This window comes from Cicer arietinum, chromosome 6, assembly GCF_000331145.2.
Source record: "Cicer arietinum cultivar CDC Frontier isolate Library 1 chromosome 6, Cicar.CDCFrontier_v2.0, whole genome shotgun sequence".
Classification (NCBI taxonomy): domain Eukaryota; kingdom Viridiplantae; phylum Streptophyta; class Magnoliopsida; order Fabales; family Fabaceae; genus Cicer; species Cicer arietinum.
This window is the reverse complement of record NC_021165.2, coordinates 3,353,101-3,374,793: the sequence shown is the minus strand read 5'-3', so window position 1 is coordinate 3,374,793 and position 21,693 is coordinate 3,353,101. Positions and strand designations below refer to the sequence as shown.

The window sequence follows — 21,693 nt, the reverse complement described above, 5'->3', positions numbered from 1 at the left end:
TTCTTCGCACTTACTAGTTTTTAGTCCCGTGAGGCAGCTAGCTAGTCTCCAACAACTAAGGTGTTGTGAAGGCTAAACATTACTCATCCTACCCCATCCTGTTAGTTCATTTTTGTAAGGCAGGGTTGACTTAGACGAATCCAAATATTAACAAATTACAAACAACTATAATAACAACTTCTGATGTGTACTGAAACAATTAATCACACATCCAAAAAAATGTCAACTAACAAATTCCTTAACCGGACTAAAGAAGAAAAAAAAGGCAAATTAGTAATAAAAATAAGTATGATGATGATCTTCGTTCCTAACCTTTCCATGACAAACAAAAAGCACACTTACATTAACTTGAAGAGAGAATGTAAAGTTTAATTAATAGAGAAATACAAAATTTATATACTAATGGCAACCTTAATGACTGTGATTAAAGTAAGGGAGACCAACCTAAGAAGCCTTGATCGTCTACACCAAAATGACTTGTAGTCATCTACAACACGCCTAATATATTGTCATCAATATATTTGGAATACTATAAAGTTTTGGACTAGCAGGCTCCATTCATGTATATAGAATAGAATTATACATACATAAGAAAGCAAGGTATTTTATGCTTAGTAGATATGATCTTCGATCTTTACGGATCAGTAGAGAACTGGTACATTGCATCGTACTAGTTGCGACTTTTGCACTTTTCCATGGCTCGAGGTGCTGCAGAAATCAAGAGTATACATGAGTCCAACAACAAAAGTACAGAAACCAGAAACTCCATAGTAACAATTGAGAAGACAGTCCAGTAGTATAAAACCAGGATTCAGTTTTCCAATTTGAATGAGATTGATGAATTTCTTGTTTTCTCAAAGCTACAATTAGTTATCATATGTAAATGAATGTCGAGATTTAAATACATCCTCTTTACAAAAATGTCTCTATTTAATCTACCATTGAGATACATAAATTATTTTTTACAAATTTAATGTTACACTATTTTTCTTAATATCCGTGAATTTTGTTAGAGGGTCTTTTAATAAGGAACAGATGGAGTAACAAAATCTGTCTTACCTAGCCCAATTGCTTCAGAACTCTTCATTATCCTCAGCTTCTTGCATGACTCGGTGAACATCCTAAACCAGAAAAATAACATCATTATATTGTTCCTAGGACAAAATAATTCAAACTATCAACTTGGTGGACATAGCTGATTATTGGTTATCAATGCCGTGAAAAACCAAGACATTCTCTTATGGATTATATCGAAAAATGGACTTACTCCCACGGAACGTCACCAACTAGCATCCAGTCACCATCCTTGTCTTCATAGGTAAGCACATATTCCGAACCATGAAGGAGATCAATCAATCTACTTTCACTTAAGTTTTTTTCTCGACAAGAAATCCCATATGAGCTGCATTGACCTGGACTTGTCAACAAAAACATCATCAGAATCTGTAACCCATAAATACATGCATATTCCATAATATTTTTTCTACGCCATGATTTCCACCAACAATAGAGAATATGGTTGAAAGAGAGTATGTTGCTAACAGTTCTCTTCAATTGAAACACTATACAACACTGGAATTGACCGATGTTAATAGATTCATGTCATCAATAACTGTATGATCAAGGTTAACTATTAACTGAAACACGAATGGCAAAATGTGTGTAATTTAGCTAACTATTTATTTTAAACATTTGGTTCCATCATGTTTTCCTTTTTAATTGCAATTAATTATATAAAGAGCTTTTCTATTAAAGAATTGATTGAATCATTCAAAACACTCCTCGGATTTACAACTAGCTTAACTTTGTGATATTCAAATACTTTTTCTCTTGATTTACTCATCATAAGGTCTAAATGGATGCTGGTTGTTTGGAATATATACTATAATTTCTTCTGATTTACCCTTATTTCAACTATTATGTTTACAATTTTGTCATTTTTCACACAATCAAATTATTTACTATTTTTGGATAATTGCACAAAATTTTATAGCTTCCATTATATTTTTTTTGACAAAATTTTACTTTTATTGTTTACCGCTTGAAACTTGGAAGAAGAACATGAACAACATTAGGACAGATAAAAGTACAAAACAGTTACAAGAATAATTATTATCATATCACTAAGAATTGTTTGTGATTATGCATAAGAGCAAATGTTATGACACATAATGCGAGAAGATGGTAACACGTAGTCAAGAACTCACTGATTGTAAAACAACTGAACATCTTTTCAAGTGCTGAAGAAAGTTCCCTATAAGAGCTAAAATTATTCAGATCCACTTTCCTCAAGTATGGGGCGCCTTCCATGCTGACTTTTACATAAAGGCATTCAGATTTGGCTTCTGCGTCAGCATCATTCTTTTGAGGCTGAGAAACCATTGAGTTCTTCCTAAAAGATCGGATTGGTGGCCATCCCACAACTTGTGCCCTGATTCACATAAGTTACACTATATGATGATAGGCCTTGTGCACATAATCCATATTAAGAAGGAAAAATAAAATCAATTTTAAGGCCAGTGGTTATTCAAAACAAAGGAATCAAGCATAAAGAGATTTGTATTCTCATGGAAAATGCTAATTGGACGATATCGAATCCCAAGCCATACACAAAAAATTAACCACAGACAACCAACATACAGAAGAAAATTTAAGGAACAACCAAAGTACCTATCTATTTGAAAAAAATTTAGCTTATAAAAAAAACTATCTATCTGAAGATTGACACATAAAGAAAATCCTCTAATTTACTAGAGTACAAATAACAACTTTTGAGAGAATATGGTTAAAACTCTTGAGAGAATATTTTGCCGCCTCTTGTAGTCCAAACCGGCTCTAGAAACTAATCTATGCAGTTGTACACAGAGTAGAGGATACTCAGTTTACACACAAAAACTTGACATTTAAATTTCAAGTGACTAACTAATGTAGAAAGTCTTTTAGGCAAAAAAATCCTTCCTTCTTCCTCTTAAGTATCAGCTTAGTAAATTACTCTACACACCAAAAGAAACATAAAATTGAACATAATTTAGTTCTTGCTTTCAACATTTTGTAAACACACAGAAGAAACTATGAACACTAAATAGTAACAAAACAAAATATTTCAATGAAACAAAGACCCAACATCAACAAACAAGCAAAGTAGAAGAAGAAACAACACAACACAACATCAACACAAAATAAACTAGCACCACACAAACACACATACAAAAAAAGAGAGACATAGTTAAAGTAAAAAAGTAAAAATGAGTACTTTGCAGCAGGAGCAGAAATCTGTGGCTTGTTATTGTCATGCAAAGGCTTTGGAGATTGTGGAACAGTTTCTTTAACAACTGAAACAGACAAAGGGTTTTGTTGGTTAATGCATTCAGGCACGGAACCAACACCACCTTTAGCTTTAGGAGAGAACAAGTTTCCATCTTTACACAAACCCATTTCAGATCCACCATTTCCAGAGAGAACCCACTTCCCAGAACCTCCATCAATAGCATCAGAGAAACCCCTTTTAGCACCAGACACCAAACTCTTGAGCATGGACAACCCACCACCATTTTCTCTCTCTGGAGATTCAGAACCTGGTAAACCAAGTCTCAGTTCAGTGGCTTTGAGGTTCAATCCAATGGTTCTGTCTTTGGTTTCCATTGATGGAACCTCTTGTAAGACATCATACCCTTGTTCCACTGGCACAGACATCAAAAAAATTATGCCTTTTAACACTGTTTTCTTAGTAGAAATCACAAAAAAAAAAGGAGAGAATGAGAGAAACAGAAAGAAGAATGAGATTGAAGAAAGAGAAGTTATTTAACAGTGGAAAGAGAAGTGTTGTGAGGGAGAGAAGAGAATGTTCTCTGTAGCTTATATTATATGCACACTCTGTTATTGAGTAGTGTAAAGTGTGTTAACCAATTGTATATTTGTATTGTATTGTATTGTTGTATTCAAGAGAGGGAGAAAAAACATAAACATGAGAACTTTGATTAATTAATGTAAGAATGAGGTTGTGGTTTGCAATAAATAAATAAGGATATTTTTTAAAAAAGTTTTTGAGGGTTGTGTTTTTGGTCCTTTTTATTTTTAGATTTTAATAAATTCGGGTCAATCTTTTTGTGGCCATTCACTCCGACAACCCACAGAAAGTACCGGCATACCTTTCTCATTTTATCATCATTTTTATTCAAAGAGGGAAAAAACTTATGCTTCATAGTTTTTACCCCAAAACTAAAAGTGAGTTAAAATTTAAAATAAATCTTTCATTTGTTATATTATTTGTCATTTTATAATTTTAATATAATATTAATTATTTTTTAGTTAATATATTTTTATTTATTATATCTTGATTTATTAAATTTTATTATTAATTATCATTTATAGAATTTATTTTATTATTAAAATTAATACAATTAATCATTTAAAAAAAATTATAAATAACTCGAATAAAATATTTAAAATAAGATAAAAGAAATATTACTTAACTAATGATTTTTTTAATCAAAAACACATTACAATATGTTTGTTGGTCTTGTGAGTTGTGACATCTTATTTTGTGACAACAAATATTATCTTAAATCTAAAATTAAACTCAAAAACGAAATATTAGATCTGTTTATTAAAAGATTAAAGTTTTGTTAAAAAATGTTATTAGAGGTGTTTAAAAACTTTTCAATCATTAATGTATTTTAACTATAGATTTTATGTTTTGTACATTTTTTTACTCGTTATTTTTGTACTATAATGTGCTATTTGGAGGAAAGGTGCGACACTGGGGCAAAAAGCATAACAAAAAGTTAAAGAAAATATTGAAACTAGTAATAGTGTCTCTCAAAAATGCCAATTCTTCTTGTGTCTCATCATAAACAAAATCTAACCATAGGAGACTCGATATTTTCTTGGATTATTACATGCTGATTTGCTTTTAACAGATGCAGAAAAACAAAACTTAAAGATGCATTAAAAAGAGGAAAGGATTATCAAATAAAAAAAAATAGAGAGCACAAGAGAATAGAAAATGAAATATGAACATATATAATAAGAAAAGGCACAATACCAAATTGGTGCAATCTAACTATATTAAATATCTTTTGTAAAAAAAACTTAATTATAGTTAGTTCTCTATTTTTATTAATTTATAAAATCAATTTTTTAATTTTAAAATTTAATAATTTTTGTCATTTATTTTAATTTTAAATTACAAATTTATAAGAAATAATTTTATTTTTGTAATTTATTTAATGATATACAAATAATTAATTCATGAAGATTATTTCATGTCATGAAATCGTATGCCACATCATTGAAAACATGTCAAATCATCATTTTTTTAGTTTAAAAATATAAAAGAGTGATAAAAAATATTATACTTTTAAAATAGAATGATCAATTATGTGAGTTGATGAAAATAGATAAATAAAAATTACAATTAAAAAGAAAAAAACTATATTTTTTTCTCTTAAAAAAATAGTAAATATCATAATTAACTAAAACAATTACAACTTCTCAAATTTGTTAAATATATGGTCGTTATTTGATTATTATTTTGTATATGAAAATTAAATAATATTTTTTGTGACAAAAAATTTAAAATTTGAAAGATGTAACATTTAAATATATTTTAAAAAAAAAAATTCCTCAACAATTTTAATTTCTATGATTATACGGAAAAACATCCTAGTAAAGAAATAGACAAAAACACATCTAATGGTGTAAGAAAATATAATTATTTACAAACAATAGTCAATAAAATTGAAATTTAAAAACTACATGATAAGCACACTAATTATTGTTTTTGGGTATAATAAGCATATAATTAAATAAGAGAATAAAATTAATAATTTATGAAAATATTTATTTATTTTTGTTATTAGTATCTATTTATTTTTATTTGCTTTTGTGAAAAAAATATATCTTTTTTTCTCTAACTCTAGAATACAAAATTTAAAATTATAACTCTAAAAAATTTGTTTATCATAATTAGTTTATTTTTAGTGACTTATTATACGTTCTATCAAACATTATTTTAGATGATAAAAAAAACTATTTTTTAAGAGGTTACAAGAAATTATATAAAAAATTTAAATGTAACTTCCATTTAAAAGTATTGTGCAAATTTAAAACATGTTATTTATTTTATATTTATATAAAAAGAATTCAGAGGAAAGAATAATTTATATTTTGGTTTATAGTTTGCAATATTTTTAGTAAAGGGAATCCGCGCGGAAAAGGATAGCTAGCTAGGTGGGAGACAAAACGCCGTTACTTTGAGAACTCAACGGTATCTCTCTTTTAATTTCGTTACTTACTAAATAAGTACATCCGTTTCCAAAAAAAATCAGGAAAATTTGTTATTATTATTATTATTATTATTATTATTATTATTATTATTTTCTTATAATATATTAGTTTTATTATTTTATTTCATGTATTTATTCTCTGTAATAAACAATTAATAATAAATTAAACTTTTAAATGTTTATTAATAAAATATTTTTATAAATATAACCATTAAAAAAGTACAGAGAAACTACATGCTTTGATCTCGAGTCGACACATGGAAAGATGGTCAAGGGGTTAGTTTATTTGGTTGATTTTTTTATGACTTGTAATTACAGTTCATGATTTGATTTGATGTTTGCCTTTATCTTAAAATAGAAAGAGTATCATTTTATTTACATTTGTGTAAAAAATCATCTTATTTTTATTTTAGCTTCTAATTTTAATATACTATTAGTATAATTAAATTTTATATAGTCAATTAATTACATTCATTAGATTATTATTAATTACTTTTTATTATAATTATTTTTAAAAATCACACATAATTAATCATAAAGTGTCAACTATGTAAAATATTTTATATTGTTAATATATAAAAATTAAATTTATTTGTTTATTTTGTAATTCTTTTTTCAGGCCAAAATTATATCTTACTTTTTTTTTTAGTTTTGTAAGGATATATTTCAATTCTTTTTTTTTTTTACCACCATATATTTAGTAGTCCTTTCACATAAGTTAAACTCTACAATTTTTTTATTTCTAAATAGTGCAGTAACTACTAACTAGACTCACGCAACATAAGTGTGAAGAAATAAAAAATCTAAAATTCAACTCAAACACCTATATCAATGTTTTTACAGCTAATAACTTAAGTTGTACTTAAAAAACTTTTTTCTTATAATGTTAATATGTTTAATGATACAAAAAGTTTATTTTGATATGTTCCAATTATCAATACATTATTTTTTTAGTACAATTTATCGATACACTTTTAATTTATAATAATTGTATTTTAAATTAATTTATATCCATTTTATAAAGAATTTTCGATAATAAAGATAAGGTGATAACAAATCAACAAAAATGCATATTAATTTCACCCTATAAATATTGATCTCCTTAAAAATACATATAAAAGGATAACAAACTATTTAATGATAATATTTTTCATCACATTATTCTTTTATAAGTTACAATAACACAATTAGAAAAATAAAATGCATGAGGGTAAGAGAGAAACTAAATCTAAAATTCAAAGGAGATTATTTTCAGTAAATAAATCCACACATTTAATGCAATTTATGTTATTCGATTAAAGTTAAAACATCCACATATGTTTGCTTTGATTAATTTCGATCCAAAATAAAACTCAATTAATAATATGATATCGGTCTAATGCTTTAGAGTAATACACCGTCCAACCTAATTGTTCTAGACTTGAATATCTTAAACAAATGATTTAATCTTATGGAAAAAATGATTTAAGGTTTGATTATTAGCTTTTATCGAAAAAATTCGATTATGAATAGATCAACCTTGTGTATTTAACAAAATTTTCAATAAAATTAGTCACTATATTAACTAAAGTTGAACACATGTTTATAAAATAAAATAAAATTAGACCACCCAAAAATGAGCAAGATAATTCTTAAGAGGGACCCCAATCCATGAAGTGGGTTCCATTATGAAAATTCTTACTCCGAGTTGATGGCCCCTAAGAAAAGTAGTGTTAATGCTAAGTGCTTTAGATTTTCCCCTCTCCTCAAACAAAACAATGATGACACTCCACTATATATCCTTACACATTCGATTATGAGGCTTTTTGTGGTTATAGGTTTGTTAGGCCAAGGGCATATAACTATATATATCCCAATTTTCCAATCCTATGTTTGATGGTTGTGGCAATATGTGGGGTCCAATTTGCCATGCACTTTGCCTACCATCATGCTAATTCTAGATAATGAGATAAGACTAAGCTTTCAAACTCGCACTTATGAGGATCTTAACCTTTTTTAATTTCCTCAAATACTCAAACCATTGCATCTAATTTGTGCATCAAATAATGGACCGTAACAAGTAATAATAATACTTATCAATCATCATTGTAGCTTTATTTTACGGTGGTACGTAACGGTTAAAATCTCTCATGCTACCCAATCAACTAACAACTATATATTGTGCATCAAATACACTTTATTTTTTCTTTTTCTCTTTTCAAGAGATGATTGTGTTTAATTTAATGCATTTAATTGTCATTTCTTTATCTATGAATCTCGCACATTACCGTGTCACTTTATTAATTATCTTCAACATTTTTAATATCTTTTTTAGATTCACAAATGTTTAACTGGTTAATACATTTTTCATGTTTAATATATTAATTGTTGAATTAATATTTTTTTATTTTATTACAGTTAAAATTTAGGGTTTTTAATTTCTTTGACACCTTCAATTTATAGTTCATCAAATCAATTTAACTATTCAACTTTCACTCACAGTCTCTTTTTAATTTCACAAAAGAATTTTTTTAGTTTGATTAAATTTTTATTCATTGGTAGCATAAAAAATGTTAACTGACAAACCGTTTTATATGTGATTTTTAAGACAATTATAATTTGAACTAATGTTTTAATAAATAGATAGTTATGATAAGCTAACAGTAATTTTTGTTTTATACAACAATTTTTCATAAAAAAATACATATTTTCACATTTATTAAAAAAATAGTTAAATACATTTTTTTGTGTAAAAAATAAAATAAATTTACCAACTTACCCTTAATTATTAAGGTCATCTCCTTACAATATTAAAAAATTAATTTAAGGATATTTTTAGATTAATAGCATTAAATGTGCCAAAATAAGTTGACATTTACTTATACTTGAATCTAATAAATATAGATATTTTTTTTATAATTGAGTCAGAATAGAGTGTGACATATTAATTAAATATAAAAGAAATTTGTATAATTATTCACCGTCATAATAAAAACATTAAAATAATAATTTATAAGGTATTCAACTTAGAAATATCAATGTTATAATGGACACTATGTCTCATATTCATATTCAAAAATTTATAGTTGTGTGCAATTATTTTATCATTTCATCTCCATAAAAAAATTAAAATAATAATACACAAAACACTATTTTTTTTGTTACTTTTTTTAGACGAAATAATTAATCACTTTTTATATTTTTACTCAATTCTATTAAATTTTTTAATAAAAAATTAAATTAGAGTAACAGCTGTATTCATTGTGCTAAGTCTATGTTTATTTTTTATTCTTTAAAAAAAATAATATAACTGTTCTAAATTTAAACTGCATAATAAAATATTTAAATTAATAATATCACCCATTGTCAATTGAGTTAATATTTAAAGAACTATTTTTATATAATTTAACATAAACCCTAATGCATGAAATAATTTTGATCCAAAAGCAAATGATGAAGCAAAGTAATAATAATAGTTTTGAGTGTTTGATGAGTCTTTTATCTATGATTGATGACATGCAGCTGGATGAATCTACAGTGTTCCAGGTTTTGTTAGTAAAAAGCCAAAACCACAGAAAAAAGGACAACAAGTGAAAAGAAGAATTACAGCTTTCACACAGGTACAGAAACACTTGAATAAAGCCCAACACTAACGTGTGAAATGGTTGTCTTAATCGGACCAAATACTTTGTTGTAAAAGGCACAACGACAACATGAATCTTCAAAAACAATTCTCTTGGCCCCATCAAGGATTTCATTAATTCAACATCTATTTAGTGGAATCCCAACCTACACTTTTCAATTTTACACTCCTAAATGGACTATCAATAATGCCACAATTTCCTCATTCCATATCCACTAAATCATTCTAACCAAGACCACAACTTACTCAAATTAATATGGGGGATTTTTTTTAACCCTCAGGTTTTTAGTGGAATAAGATTTTAGTAATTAAGAAATCGACCGAAAAATAAATAAATTTAATAAAAAAAAACTTCAATCAGAATTCAAATTTAGTTATTCCAAATAATTCATTCTTGATTAAAATTATTATAAGATAATTTTTTATGTGTTTGAATAATTCACGTCCACATAAACACAATTTGGATTATGTGCGATAACTGCATGTAATAACACTCACCTAGATCGTTTAATCAAAATTGATAAGTTTATATTTTAATGCATTGAGAGAATGACTAAGTTGTGACTCGAGACAACTCATACATCCTCGTAATTTACAGTTTAATTAAACATTTACAATCATAGTATAAAAATGTAATTTCAATCTAGCTTTTAAAATTAAGCTAGGTAAATCAACCATTTAATTGTGTACATTATCGATCAAAGATCACATCCTTACATATATTTCCACTTTCTTGGTTTGTTTTTTTCAATCAGTGGTGAGGTTTTTTTTTTTTGCTTTCTGAATCAGAATTATTGACAGTAAAAATGCTATTGATTCGATACGCAAAAATGAGTAAAAATCTTGTCATGCAAAGGTGTTTCTTTTTTTTATTTTATTTTAATATTTGTATATACATATATAGAATGCACATATGGACGGATTACCAAAATAAAAACATTTTATATGCAATCCATAAAGGCTATAATATAGTTGTAAAAATCTATAGGCAAAATTGATTGAAACTAGGTTTGGTATTTGCTTTAGTTTGGACTAAACAATTGTGGTAATGATCAAATCAAGCAAGAGATAGATGTTGAAGAACTACATATATAATGAAGCCATAAAAACTAGACGTAAAGACAAAAGGAGTTATTACAAAATTTAAGCATATGTTTTGCCATAAAATAAACATTTTTTCTTCCATTCTGAAATTATTATTTCATGACCATATATGTCTTTCTATTCAAGTCAAGCATCCCACTATTCAAGTCAGGCCTTGTTTGTGCTCAATGGAATTCCCATTCAGATTTTTACTACAAGAGAGAGAGTCCTATCACTTATTATGATGAGTTATGTAGCTGTGAGTGTCCAATTGAGATGTATAGTATATGATATTTGTTGAGAAGTTTAGAGATATCATAGTTACAGCGGATTAAATGCTTTAAGATTGCAAATGACTTTGACAATTTCTCTATTTAAAATATTAAAATATTAAATATACGAGTCACATTTTTTATATATTTAAAATTTAATTCATTCATAATTAATATAAAACTAATTCAACAAATATAATTACATATAATCACTTTCATTTCTCATATTATTATCAATAGTTGTGATAAGTTCAATGTCTAATTATATATCCTCACTTCCATTTTTATAAATTATTATCAATAGTATTGATATCGGTATCATATCCAATGCATGTGTAAGTGATTTATAAAGTTCTCAAGTTCATTCAATCTTGTCAAGTAGCACTATAACTGGTGGAATATTTTTTTTTTTAATAAAAAAAAGAACAGCACCTTGTAGTTTTAATGAATTCCAATCCAACATGCATTACAACCAGCAAGCTAAGGGCCCCTACAATTGCATGCATCAAACATGAATTATTGGCACCCAATTGGGTCCTACTTACTGTGTATGATTTAACTTGAATTTGGACCCATGATTTAGGGATTTTATTTAATTTGTGCTAAAGAAAAATTCAAGTCTCATATTAGAAATATGATACATTTATCTTATAAATGGATTTTGTGATGAAAAAGTAAATTCAATATAAAATAATATCAAAACTTATCAATCAAATCAGCTACTATTATATACACACTAAACTCAAGAGTCATGAGTGTAAGGGTTACTTTTGTGAGATAACTTCAATTTAAAAATTTAAGAATTTGTTTTGTTAAATTTGAACCAATTGGTATGGTGCAGTGTACCATAGTACCGTACAAGAACAGAGAATGTTAGCCACTTCAAATAATCCACTACCAATGTGTGTGTCAAAAGTAGAGCTTTTAGTACATAAAACACTTTCTGCAAAGCCAATTAGTTTCAGACCAATAGATATAACACACATCTTAAATGTAAACTATTTATGTACATGTGATATTCGGATCTATTACAAATTATTAATTCTCAATATAATTGCAATGATCAATTTTGTATGTTATCAAGGTTTAATGTATAAAATTAATCTCAACACTACTATTTGTAGTTATCTTTTTGCTACCTTCTTAACACCACATATGTAATATAACTTGTAGAAGAGCATTTAGCATTGCATTCCACAAGTTAGTTAGTTTTTTTCCCCCCTCTTTTATCCTCTCACTTAAGAAACCTTCCGAAGTCATGAAATTGTAAATATATATATGAGAAGTTTGATTATGACTTTGTCCATTGAATCATATTATCAATCAACAGAACAGAACAATGGAAAAGATCAGCTATTGAAATGGCATTTACCATGCATGCATGAGACACAATGTTTTTTAAAAGAGATGTTCAAATGTGCCGGTGTTCCACATTTACATGACATTGACCCAAGGTTCACCCAATATTTACCGAGGTCTAAAGTAAATTTAAAAGTAATACTTTAATAAAATAAATAAAGGTATTTTTAATATTAACTACAATATTTTGCTATAATTTTATTTAAATTTTACCTTTTTATTTTAGATATAAAGTATTTTAATTAAATATGTAAATAGTTGTATTTTTATTTTTTTTATAATTGTGAGTTATTTTACTGATTGTACTACTTAAATATTTTTTTAATTTTTTGAGACTTAAATATACATAAAAAAAGTAATTGTTTTTTGGAGGCCTAAACTTTTGTTTTATTAGCATGGACTTTGGGTCAGTTAATTCATTGATACATAAAGTAATATTTGATCATTTTTCTCAAATGACTGGTATATATATATGAATCAATTGAGTAAGATATTTTGTGCAAATAATTTAAATGATATTAACTACAATGTAAATTTTCAGCCGGTATTAGAATAGTGAAACAAGAATGTGTGGTAGCATTAGATGAAATAAATAGTATACACAAGTTTCCTATATTGTTGTTGACTTAATGTAATATAAGCAACACATTGGAGAAAATTAAGTGAACGGTCTCCATCACTATTTATGCCCAAAGGGTGGAGACATTCATGAACCCATATAGGTAGATAACCAAAAGAGGGAGCCAACTATATAATTTGGATTTTACACTGTAAATGTGTGACATTTTTATAAATCTTCACAGTTTGATTTCAACGGTAACAATTATTTAATGATGATTTGATGAAGGTTTATGATGTGAACTGATGGATCTCAAATTAATGATCGAGATTAATTGATGTGCATAAAAGCGTAAATTAGAAATAAAAAAATAAAGTCAAACTCAAAGTCTAGATTGATATATTAATGGATCATGTGTTTATAGGTGTGACCACGGAAGGCATTGAGAGTGTTTATAAGTCATTTTAGTTTATGAAGAGAATTTAACAAGTGCAATGCTTAGCGGAATTTGACTTTAGGGATAATTGACATGCATAGAAGCAAATATATATATCAAGCTATAGCTCTTAAAGTGCTATCACTCTATGCTATCAATATAAACCAAAACCAAAAAGTTAAGAGGGGAAGTTTTGACTTATAAGTGAAAGTAATCATTTTTTTTTTTAAATTCTAATATAAAGATAAAGATGTTGATGTTGAAGAAAGACATGCCTCCATTAACTTCCTATCTATTTTTATAATTATATATACAGAGCTTTAGATTGTGAGTGGGATAATGATATATAATTACTCTAGTTAACAAAGTAGGACAATACTATTATAAATTAGTGAAATGCATGTTTAACAAGATAAGATTTTGATAGAATATATATCACAAACAAGATGTGACTCAACTAAATATTTAAATTACCATATGAAATAATATATTGTCAACAAGTTGCCAATATATTGATTCCTTTACAGTTTTGATGATTGGTTCAAAGAAAATTTATGTTGTACCCAACTTGTTTATTCCATATCTTGAAGAAGTTTGAGCTTATACATTTTGTTATTCAAAAAGTTCATACAAAAAACCCTACAAAATAGACAAAAAGTGAAATACCTGAATGATCAACTAAGTTTACAGCCATGCAAAGAGAACTGTGGGAATCCCATTTATTTTCTAGAATGAGTCGTAGTTTGTGGACTCTATTTCATCTATTAAAACTGAAATAATGTCCCATCTACTTCACTTCAACCACTCAACTTTCATTTGAATCATTTTCAAGACATCAATTTCATTGTCTCATCTCATCATATGTATAATAGTACTAACAAAAATGGATTTGCTACGGTCGCCAAAATAATCAGAGATTGGAACCAATAGATAAAAATTATATAGTTCTCATTTTAAGCTTTGTATTAAATGGATTTTTTGGAATAACCAAAATATATTGGAAACCAATAGATAAAAAGACAAACTTTTAACATTTAGGTAAGACCTAACTCAACATTTACAAAATCGATTTATAATATGAGAACTATTCACCAATTATAAACACATTATTAAATTTTATTTCCTCGAATGTGGAAATTGAATGTGGGACTCAACACGTTTAATGTATTAAGCTGAGAAATGTAAGAATCTCTTAGTCACAGCCACAGGGCATAGCATGTGTTTTACAGTCTGTGATGGAGCCATAGAGGCAGAGCCACCCAAACATAATCTTCAGAAAATCACTTTGTTGGGTCACTTCTTTTTGCTTTGTGGGTCCACATTGCGGGCCACTTCAAAATAAGTCAAATGTTAAAAAAGATATGGAGAGACAATAATTTCAATCTGAAATTGACCGTTTGGTGATTGCCTACTCCAGTTTGGTAGATGTTAAGATCTTGGTGCATCATATCATATAGGTTGCTGAGTACAGGCTGTACAGAAAACTTTGCTTATAATATGTACAATGAACAATTGAGGAAATAAGTATTTCATTTTTTTACAATAAATTACAATTATTGTAAATTATCTTTGTAATATGTCAATAAGATAATTATTGCTTATTTAATACAAAATAGTACACATACAATTGAGAGTATCAATCAATAAGACAATAAGCATGCAATTATCATTGCTCAACAACTTATTGTGTGCATGATTAGTATTGCAATCCAACAATCCATGCCTCTTTCCGACATGAATCACAACAAAGATTAGAACAATTTAAAAGTAAGAGAACTCTTGAACGGGACTTCCTTGTAGATATCTTCACCAATGAGTGTGTATTTTGAAAGACTTATTTCAATTATTTAGTGTTTCCCTGGGGCATGATAAGATGTTTGTTTACCAGGTTAAAAATAATTTATCGCTTGAAATTATCAATTCCTTTTGAGGTAGCTGTCAGTAGTTCGTTCCAGGTGGCTAGTTTTTCCCTGGGCTTGTTCCTTAAACTTCCAAGCCTCCTTTCTTCAGAGTCTATCTTTTCCCAATCATTGAATGAAACTATTCTAACATTTCTATCATGCAAAAGCTTGAGAAGACCATCCCTGCCTGATTTTGGTACAGCCGTAGATGAAATCAAAACTCCTTTCTCAAGGTCTTCTAATATGCTCGAAACCTGTCATATCAATTGTCAGCAGAAAATACAATACTAATCACATGCAAACTTTAGCTACCCCTCCCTCTTCCTGTTGGTAAAGGTTGAGACAAAAAACATGAAACTAACACTAATGCTGCGTAAAGGTTGAGAACTACAACTAAATTAAATAAGTTACTTAAACAGGTTAAGGCAAATGATTGTGCCGCACAGGATCTGTTCATGGCATAACAAGCTGAAGGGAAAATGTTGAGAACTCCCCCCCCTCTGAAATACCAAGTAATGGGTGGTAATGATAATATGAAGCTTAATCTAACTAGCATTAGTGCTGCAACAAAGGAAAGAAGAACTTCAGTTAACAAACTTTTGCTATGATTAACGAATATGACAGAATCATAACAAACGTAACCAACTTTAACTAATTTTGTTGACTGAATCAAGGGACATGATTGTCATATGAAGAACTTGTGCATTATGCATGATCCAATAATACCACACCCTCTTTAGTCGTTCTTTCAGGATGCAGCCTCGTGCGTCAGCCAGGTCAAGGTAGCTACTATATAACATGACAAAAATGCATTACCTGTTTGGCCCTTTAAAATACAGGTTAAGTTAAATGGGCAACAACCTAACTACTAAAAGCTCACAATTGAGTTCATTAGTTCTGTGGCTTATTGGTCTAGTCAACAAATGCCTTAACTGTTTTTGTGATAAATCAGTTAGTTAGTTAGGCTGTTTTAGAAAACTAACTGTTTTCTAGTGTTCTAGCTAGTTAGTTACACACTACGATAATTCATTTGTAATCTGTTTTGAAGAAGTAAATTGAAAGCAATAAAGTTTGTTTTAAGTGATGAAAACTTTGGGTATCTTGCTCTAAACCTAATCACCAAAGTATCTGTGAGTGTTCCTTTTTTTAGTTTCTTGCAATCTTTATCAACCATCTTTGAGTGTTTTTGTCAAGATTTCTCAACAAGTTCAGACTTAACTTTAAGAATTTTGATAAAAACATGAAAACTGTATGACTTGCTACTACTGTCAGTTTAACTGTTTTAGGGATAATATGAATAGAAAAATAAAGGGACACGTACAGTTTCTTCAGCACAATATAGGTTTGTAGCAACAATCCCAGTTGGTCCTCTCTTCAGCCAACCACATACATACAAGCCCTCTTCAAGAACTGCAGTATCTGAGGTGTCACTCAACACTCGACCTCTTTCATTTGGAACTATACCTGAAAGGCAGCCATCATATATATTAACTATGAGCTACTGTCTCACACATATAGATACCCCGAAAGCATCATGTTGCTTAATTCTTGGTCAATCTCTGAAAAACACCAATGTATTTTCTTATAAAGCATTAGTTATTAACAAAAGAAGAGACTACAGAGCAGGAAGGTCAGAATCCTCCAATCTCATTAATCTACAATGACCAGAGGAAAGAAAGTAAATAAAATTGCATGATCACAAAAGAGCAACCGATAGCTTTATAAGCCCTACCTACAGATACTGATCAAAACACAAGTAAAACACGCTAGTACAAGAGGAATCTATAAATTTGGATTTTTTAAGGTTGGAGATTTAGGACATCCAAGTTCTGTTTTGTTGCTACTAAAAAACTTCTGAATCTCTAATCAAATGCTAATATGGTCATAGTCATTCAAACAATTTAGGGTTAAAATCCTGTCATTAACAAAACCACATGTCCAACAAAATTAAACAAATTGCATCCCGGTGATAAAAATATGCTGAATACTATTTTCAGAAGAACATAAACTTCATATAAAAGGCTAAAAATTAATATATATGTTATTTAGATTTCATCTTAATTTTTCAAATAAGTAATAACCCAGAGGATCAACAAAACATCACTTATTTCCAAGCTTGTAATATTTCCCACATGCCATTTCCCCAAAACCAGCAGAAATTTTCTACGATCAAGAATATTTGAAACTAGCACCGAGTAAAAACATGGCTTTTTCACAGGATAATACGTAAGACGAATTAACAAAAATATGCACTAAAAGTGATTAAATTGGGAACAACCATTATTCATTCACCTTTCTTATGATCAAAAGGTAGGCCATCCACCGGGACTGATTTGTAACCAATGCTCTTAAGCACCATCCTACAAAAAGCCAGGAAGTGGCAATGTAATCAGTAAATACTCTTCTATTGTAGTGATACCAGTAGAAAAATTTCATGCCAAATGATAACATGTTTTACAAATAGAAATCTTAGTAATTTAATATGGTTTATCGGGTATACCCGCATTTTATATCTTCAAATTCTCCAGTACCAACGGCAATTTGTTTTCCAGGGCCAACGCCTGTAAAATCAATTTGAGTAATCAAAAGCAATTCATTGCACAAAAATATCATTAGCAAAAATGTGCTAGTATTTAGCAAAGGTTCAAGAAAGACTAATATTTAACAACACTTTAAACAATCCCAGTAGTGTATATATATGCATTTGGGTTACCGGTTACCAGTTATCACAATAAATTATTCCAATTTTAAACTATTGATCGTATTATATAATTATATTATTATTCATTTTGTAACATATTAAATTCTTAAAACAGTTAAAAACTACCTTTAAGAACTGTCTTCTCAATGCGCACACCAGAAACATGGCCAGTACTGTCTTTTGATTCTAGAAAACTATCTGGCTTACGGAAGAAGACAAAACGAAGCTGACGTTGACCAGCATGTCTGGGTCTTGAGGTAGCTGCCTTGGATAGCAACTCAAAAATTCTTCTGTGTATTCGGTTGTTCTTAAGCTCTTCCTTTGCCAAGTGACCACATCAATACATTGATAACATCAGTGAAAAGAAATAGAAATTTTTTTTTTTTTTTTTATAATTATAAATAATCTAAAGAATAATATATCTAGATTCTAGGTAGAAGATGCAGAACAAGAAAATAGAGCAACAAAATAGCAATTAGAAAATAGATACTACTTGGGGAATCTTCATATTTTTATGTTTTTTGGGTGAAGAAGAGTGGAAAAGTAATGGTGAAAGAAATAAAATAGATTCATCTTATACCTCATCAGCTGGGGTTAAAAGTAGATCAGATTCCTGTATGGAAATATCAAGATTATGAATACCTGTAAGTAAATGTTGAAGCTTCAGTTAGTTTTAATTTATGAGACAGGATTGTTGTAAAATCTACAGTATATGGCAAATAAATTTTTTAACTACCACCAATACAGATTAAGATGAAAAACCAATATAATATATCATATGGTAAGCTAAAAAAGCATGACCAGGATTCCATTTTCAGTTCAAACTGTCATCTTAAGTAGCACAAGTAAATATTAGAAAAGGATACTAATAAGAGACTGCAATCATGGAAATCCAAATGGAGAATTAGAAGCCAACTTAACAAGGTACACTAGCTATGTGAATTGAGAAGTATCCATTTACAAAGGAAACATCCATGTCTGACAAAAAATCGTTATGGAGTAGTAGAGTTCATCTTATAGGCAAAGTGTCCCCGTCCCAAACAGATCAATAGGACAACACCAAAAACAAATATGTATAATCAAACTGAATGGGTAAATCAAACTTGGTATAGGACTTTATGCAAAAGTTACCTAGAACTTCACGTAGCTCTTTTGCAGTACAAGCTGCTTGGGCTGGACCACGTCTTCCAACCAAATAAACTACCCTGTAATATTGCTTATATTACTGATAATTAACATATTGAATATCAATAAGAAAATTTGGTTGTTTCAAATAATGCAATTCAAAACCTGATAGAGCTCTCCTCTAAAGTAGCCAAAGCATGACTGGCAATATCAGTAGTTGCTAACTCTGTAGTAGGTCGTAAAAGAATACGCGCAACATCTAAAGCAACATTCCCCTGAAGTTAAACAAAACCATTTATCTAGAAAACCATCATCAAAGTTAAAAAATAAATCTCTATAAAAAGGTTGGTGTTCACTTTTGGCACAAAGGAAAGGTTACCTGTCCAAAAATTACAGCTGTATCGGTGCTCTTCAGGTCTGGATCAAGATTTCGTCCATCTGGGTGCCCATTATACCACCAAACAAACTCTCTGGCTGATAGTATCCCTTTTAAGTTCTGAGAAGAAAAAATGGAAAAGAAGGCATTAAAATAAATGTAACAAACTATCAGTTAAGGCAGAACTATCACATGATAAATAAACAATAACTCGTCACTTATACGACGACGGGAAGTATCACTGAACCCAAGTATTCAAGCAATATATCATTATAATTCAGGAAAATAGATAATGCATAAATCAAACATACTTCTCCTGGGATACCAAGACTTCTGTCACTTTCAGCCCCATATGCAAGGACAACCTGCTCAAATGCATAAATGAATAATTGAAGATTGTTAAACTGACCACCATGTACGTAAACATTTTACCATTAGCATAACAAATTCAGAACCAGAGGCTCACCACATGATACAGCTTGCGCAGTTCAGCAAGAGATATGCTGGATCCAAGGGTCACATTTCCAAAAAATGAGCATCGTTCATGTTGCGCCACCCTTGAAAATTGGTTGACGACAATCTGTTGCAAGTTTTCTGGTAAACTAAGCTCAATGGAGTTACTCTCACAAAAGAAAAATATGGAAAACCCTATCCCAACACCAAACAATAATAACACAACCAAGTATTTTTTTCCACTAGGTGGAGTCAAGTAAATGGATCAAACGACATCACGTCAGAATGTCCTGCCATGTGCCAAATCCAGAGATAGATTGATTAACACTAAATCTCAATTGATGATTTTACATATAGTTTTTCTTGGTCTCCCTCTATCTCTTATTATGATTATCCTCTATATAATCAACCCTCCTTAGCGGCACTTGCTTCTACGAGTCTTCTTCACACATTGCCAAATCACCTAACATGATACACTATCATCTTCTCTACAAAGGAAACTACCCTAACTTCTAAAAATTACAATAAAAAGTGATCTATCCCAACCCAGCACCAATAAAAATTACATTCTCAAAGACCAATTTGTTACACCCCCTAAATTTCTCCTCGACAAATTTGGGGTTTACTCTTATTTCATTTTCTCTATGACACGAGAATATCTAAATCACCACAGTTAATAACTAGTTCTTCCTCCCCACCCTCTCGCATCTTCTACTAGCATCACATACAATACCAGTGCTAACAAATTAAGTCATGTTTAGATAAACATCTTAATTAAATGTTTATAATATAAGTGTTTATATATAATTTATAGAACAGAAGATACAATAAAGTCAAATTGTTTTCATATAAACTATAAGTTGTTTTCTTTAACTATCCAAGAGAGCTTAATGAAATAAACTCAAAACAAGTTATATACATGTCATAAAAAGTAAGTCAATCTAAACAACAATTACTTGTAAGTTTAACACTTACAAATGAAAATGCATAAAAAATAATAATAATGGACCTTTGTTTCAGGGTGATCGGGTGCAACACCGGAGCGAACCAATCCGAAAGGTGTAGGTAACCTGTCAATGATATCAACTTGTGCTTCTTGACGCGCTTTCAACATCTAACTCCACATAATTACCCAATGTCATTACTCAATTTCAAATTTCACAAATCACAAAACCTAAATTTCACAGAGCTTACCTTCTCAGCAGTGTAACAACCAGCTGGGCCACTTCCAACAACACACACTCGCAAAGGCTCCGAATGAAGAATGTTCGAGAAGCTTCTACTAAGCCACCTTCTTGCTTCCAAAATTCTCATTTTTAGCATTTTATTATTTTCTGAAAAAAGATAAAAACAAACAAAAGGGATTCGATAGTTTCCTTCGTGTTTACGTTTTATGCAGCAAAAATTTTCCGGTTGAAGAATTGAAAAGTGATGCTCATATGAATTTGGGCATCGTTAGGTCCGACCCGCCCCGACCTGATACATGTCCGCGGGTCTGGAATGAGATATATCGTTTTGG

The 21,693-nt window shown here is 29.3% G+C and overlaps 2 protein-coding genes across 2 annotated transcripts; both read right to left on the bottom strand.

Annotated features, from left to right (window-relative positions):
* Positions 1–319: 319 nt before the first annotated feature.
* LOC101501194 (auxin-responsive protein IAA27) lies at positions 320–3,978 on the bottom strand. Its single transcript, XM_004503396.4, has 5 exons — positions 3,254–3,978; positions 2,208–2,431; positions 1,268–1,412; positions 1,060–1,121; positions 320–708 (listed from the first exon to the last, which is right to left on the bottom strand). The coding sequence occupies exons 1-5, from the start codon at positions 3,691–3,693 to the stop codon at positions 671–673; spliced, it is 909 nt and encodes a 302-aa protein (XP_004503453.1). The 5' UTR covers positions 3,694–3,978; the 3' UTR covers positions 320–670.
* Positions 3,979–15,130: 11,152 nt separating this feature from the next.
* Positions 15,131–21,643, bottom strand: LOC101500867 (NADPH:adrenodoxin oxidoreductase, mitochondrial). Its single transcript, XM_004503395.4, has 13 exons — positions 21,369–21,643; positions 21,184–21,288; positions 20,188–20,301; positions 20,033–20,086; positions 19,725–19,841; positions 19,511–19,620; positions 19,352–19,425; positions 18,801–18,862; positions 18,347–18,539; positions 18,020–18,080; positions 17,812–17,879; positions 16,841–16,983; positions 15,131–15,773 (listed from the first exon to the last, which is right to left on the bottom strand). Exons 1-13 carry the CDS (start codon positions 21,495–21,497, stop codon positions 15,519–15,521), a joined length of 1,485 nt encoding a protein of 494 aa, XP_004503452.1. The 5' UTR covers positions 21,498–21,643; the 3' UTR covers positions 15,131–15,518.
* Between the last annotated feature and the right edge of the window lie 50 nt (positions 21,644–21,693).

Excerpts from the sequence above, each read along its gene's own strand:
- LOC101501194 (XM_004503396.4), bottom strand. The coding sequence starts at position 3,693 with ATGTCTGTGCCAGTGGAACAAGGGTATGATGTCTTACAAGAGGTTCCA. Across the intron at positions 2,432-3,253 it reads ATTTCTGCTCCTGCTGCAAA|GGCACAAGTTGTGGGATGGC; the intron begins GTACTCATTTTT and ends TATGTGAATCAG. Across the intron at positions 709-1,059 it reads TTCTGAAGCAATTGGGCTAG|CACCTCGAGCCATGGAAAAG; the intron begins GTAAGACAGATT and ends TGATTTCTGCAG.
- LOC101500867 (XM_004503395.4), bottom strand. The coding sequence starts at position 21,497 with ATGCTAAAAATGAGAATTTTGGAAGCAAGAAGGTGGCTTAGTAGAAGC. Across the intron at positions 17,880-18,019 it reads TTTGAAGATATAAAATGCGG|GATGGTGCTTAAGAGCATTG; the intron begins GTATACCCGATA and ends GGCTTTTTGTAG. Across the intron at positions 15,774-16,840 it reads TATATTGTGCTGAAGAAACT|GTTTCGAGCATATTAGAAGA; the intron begins GTACGTGTCCCT and ends TTGATATGACAG.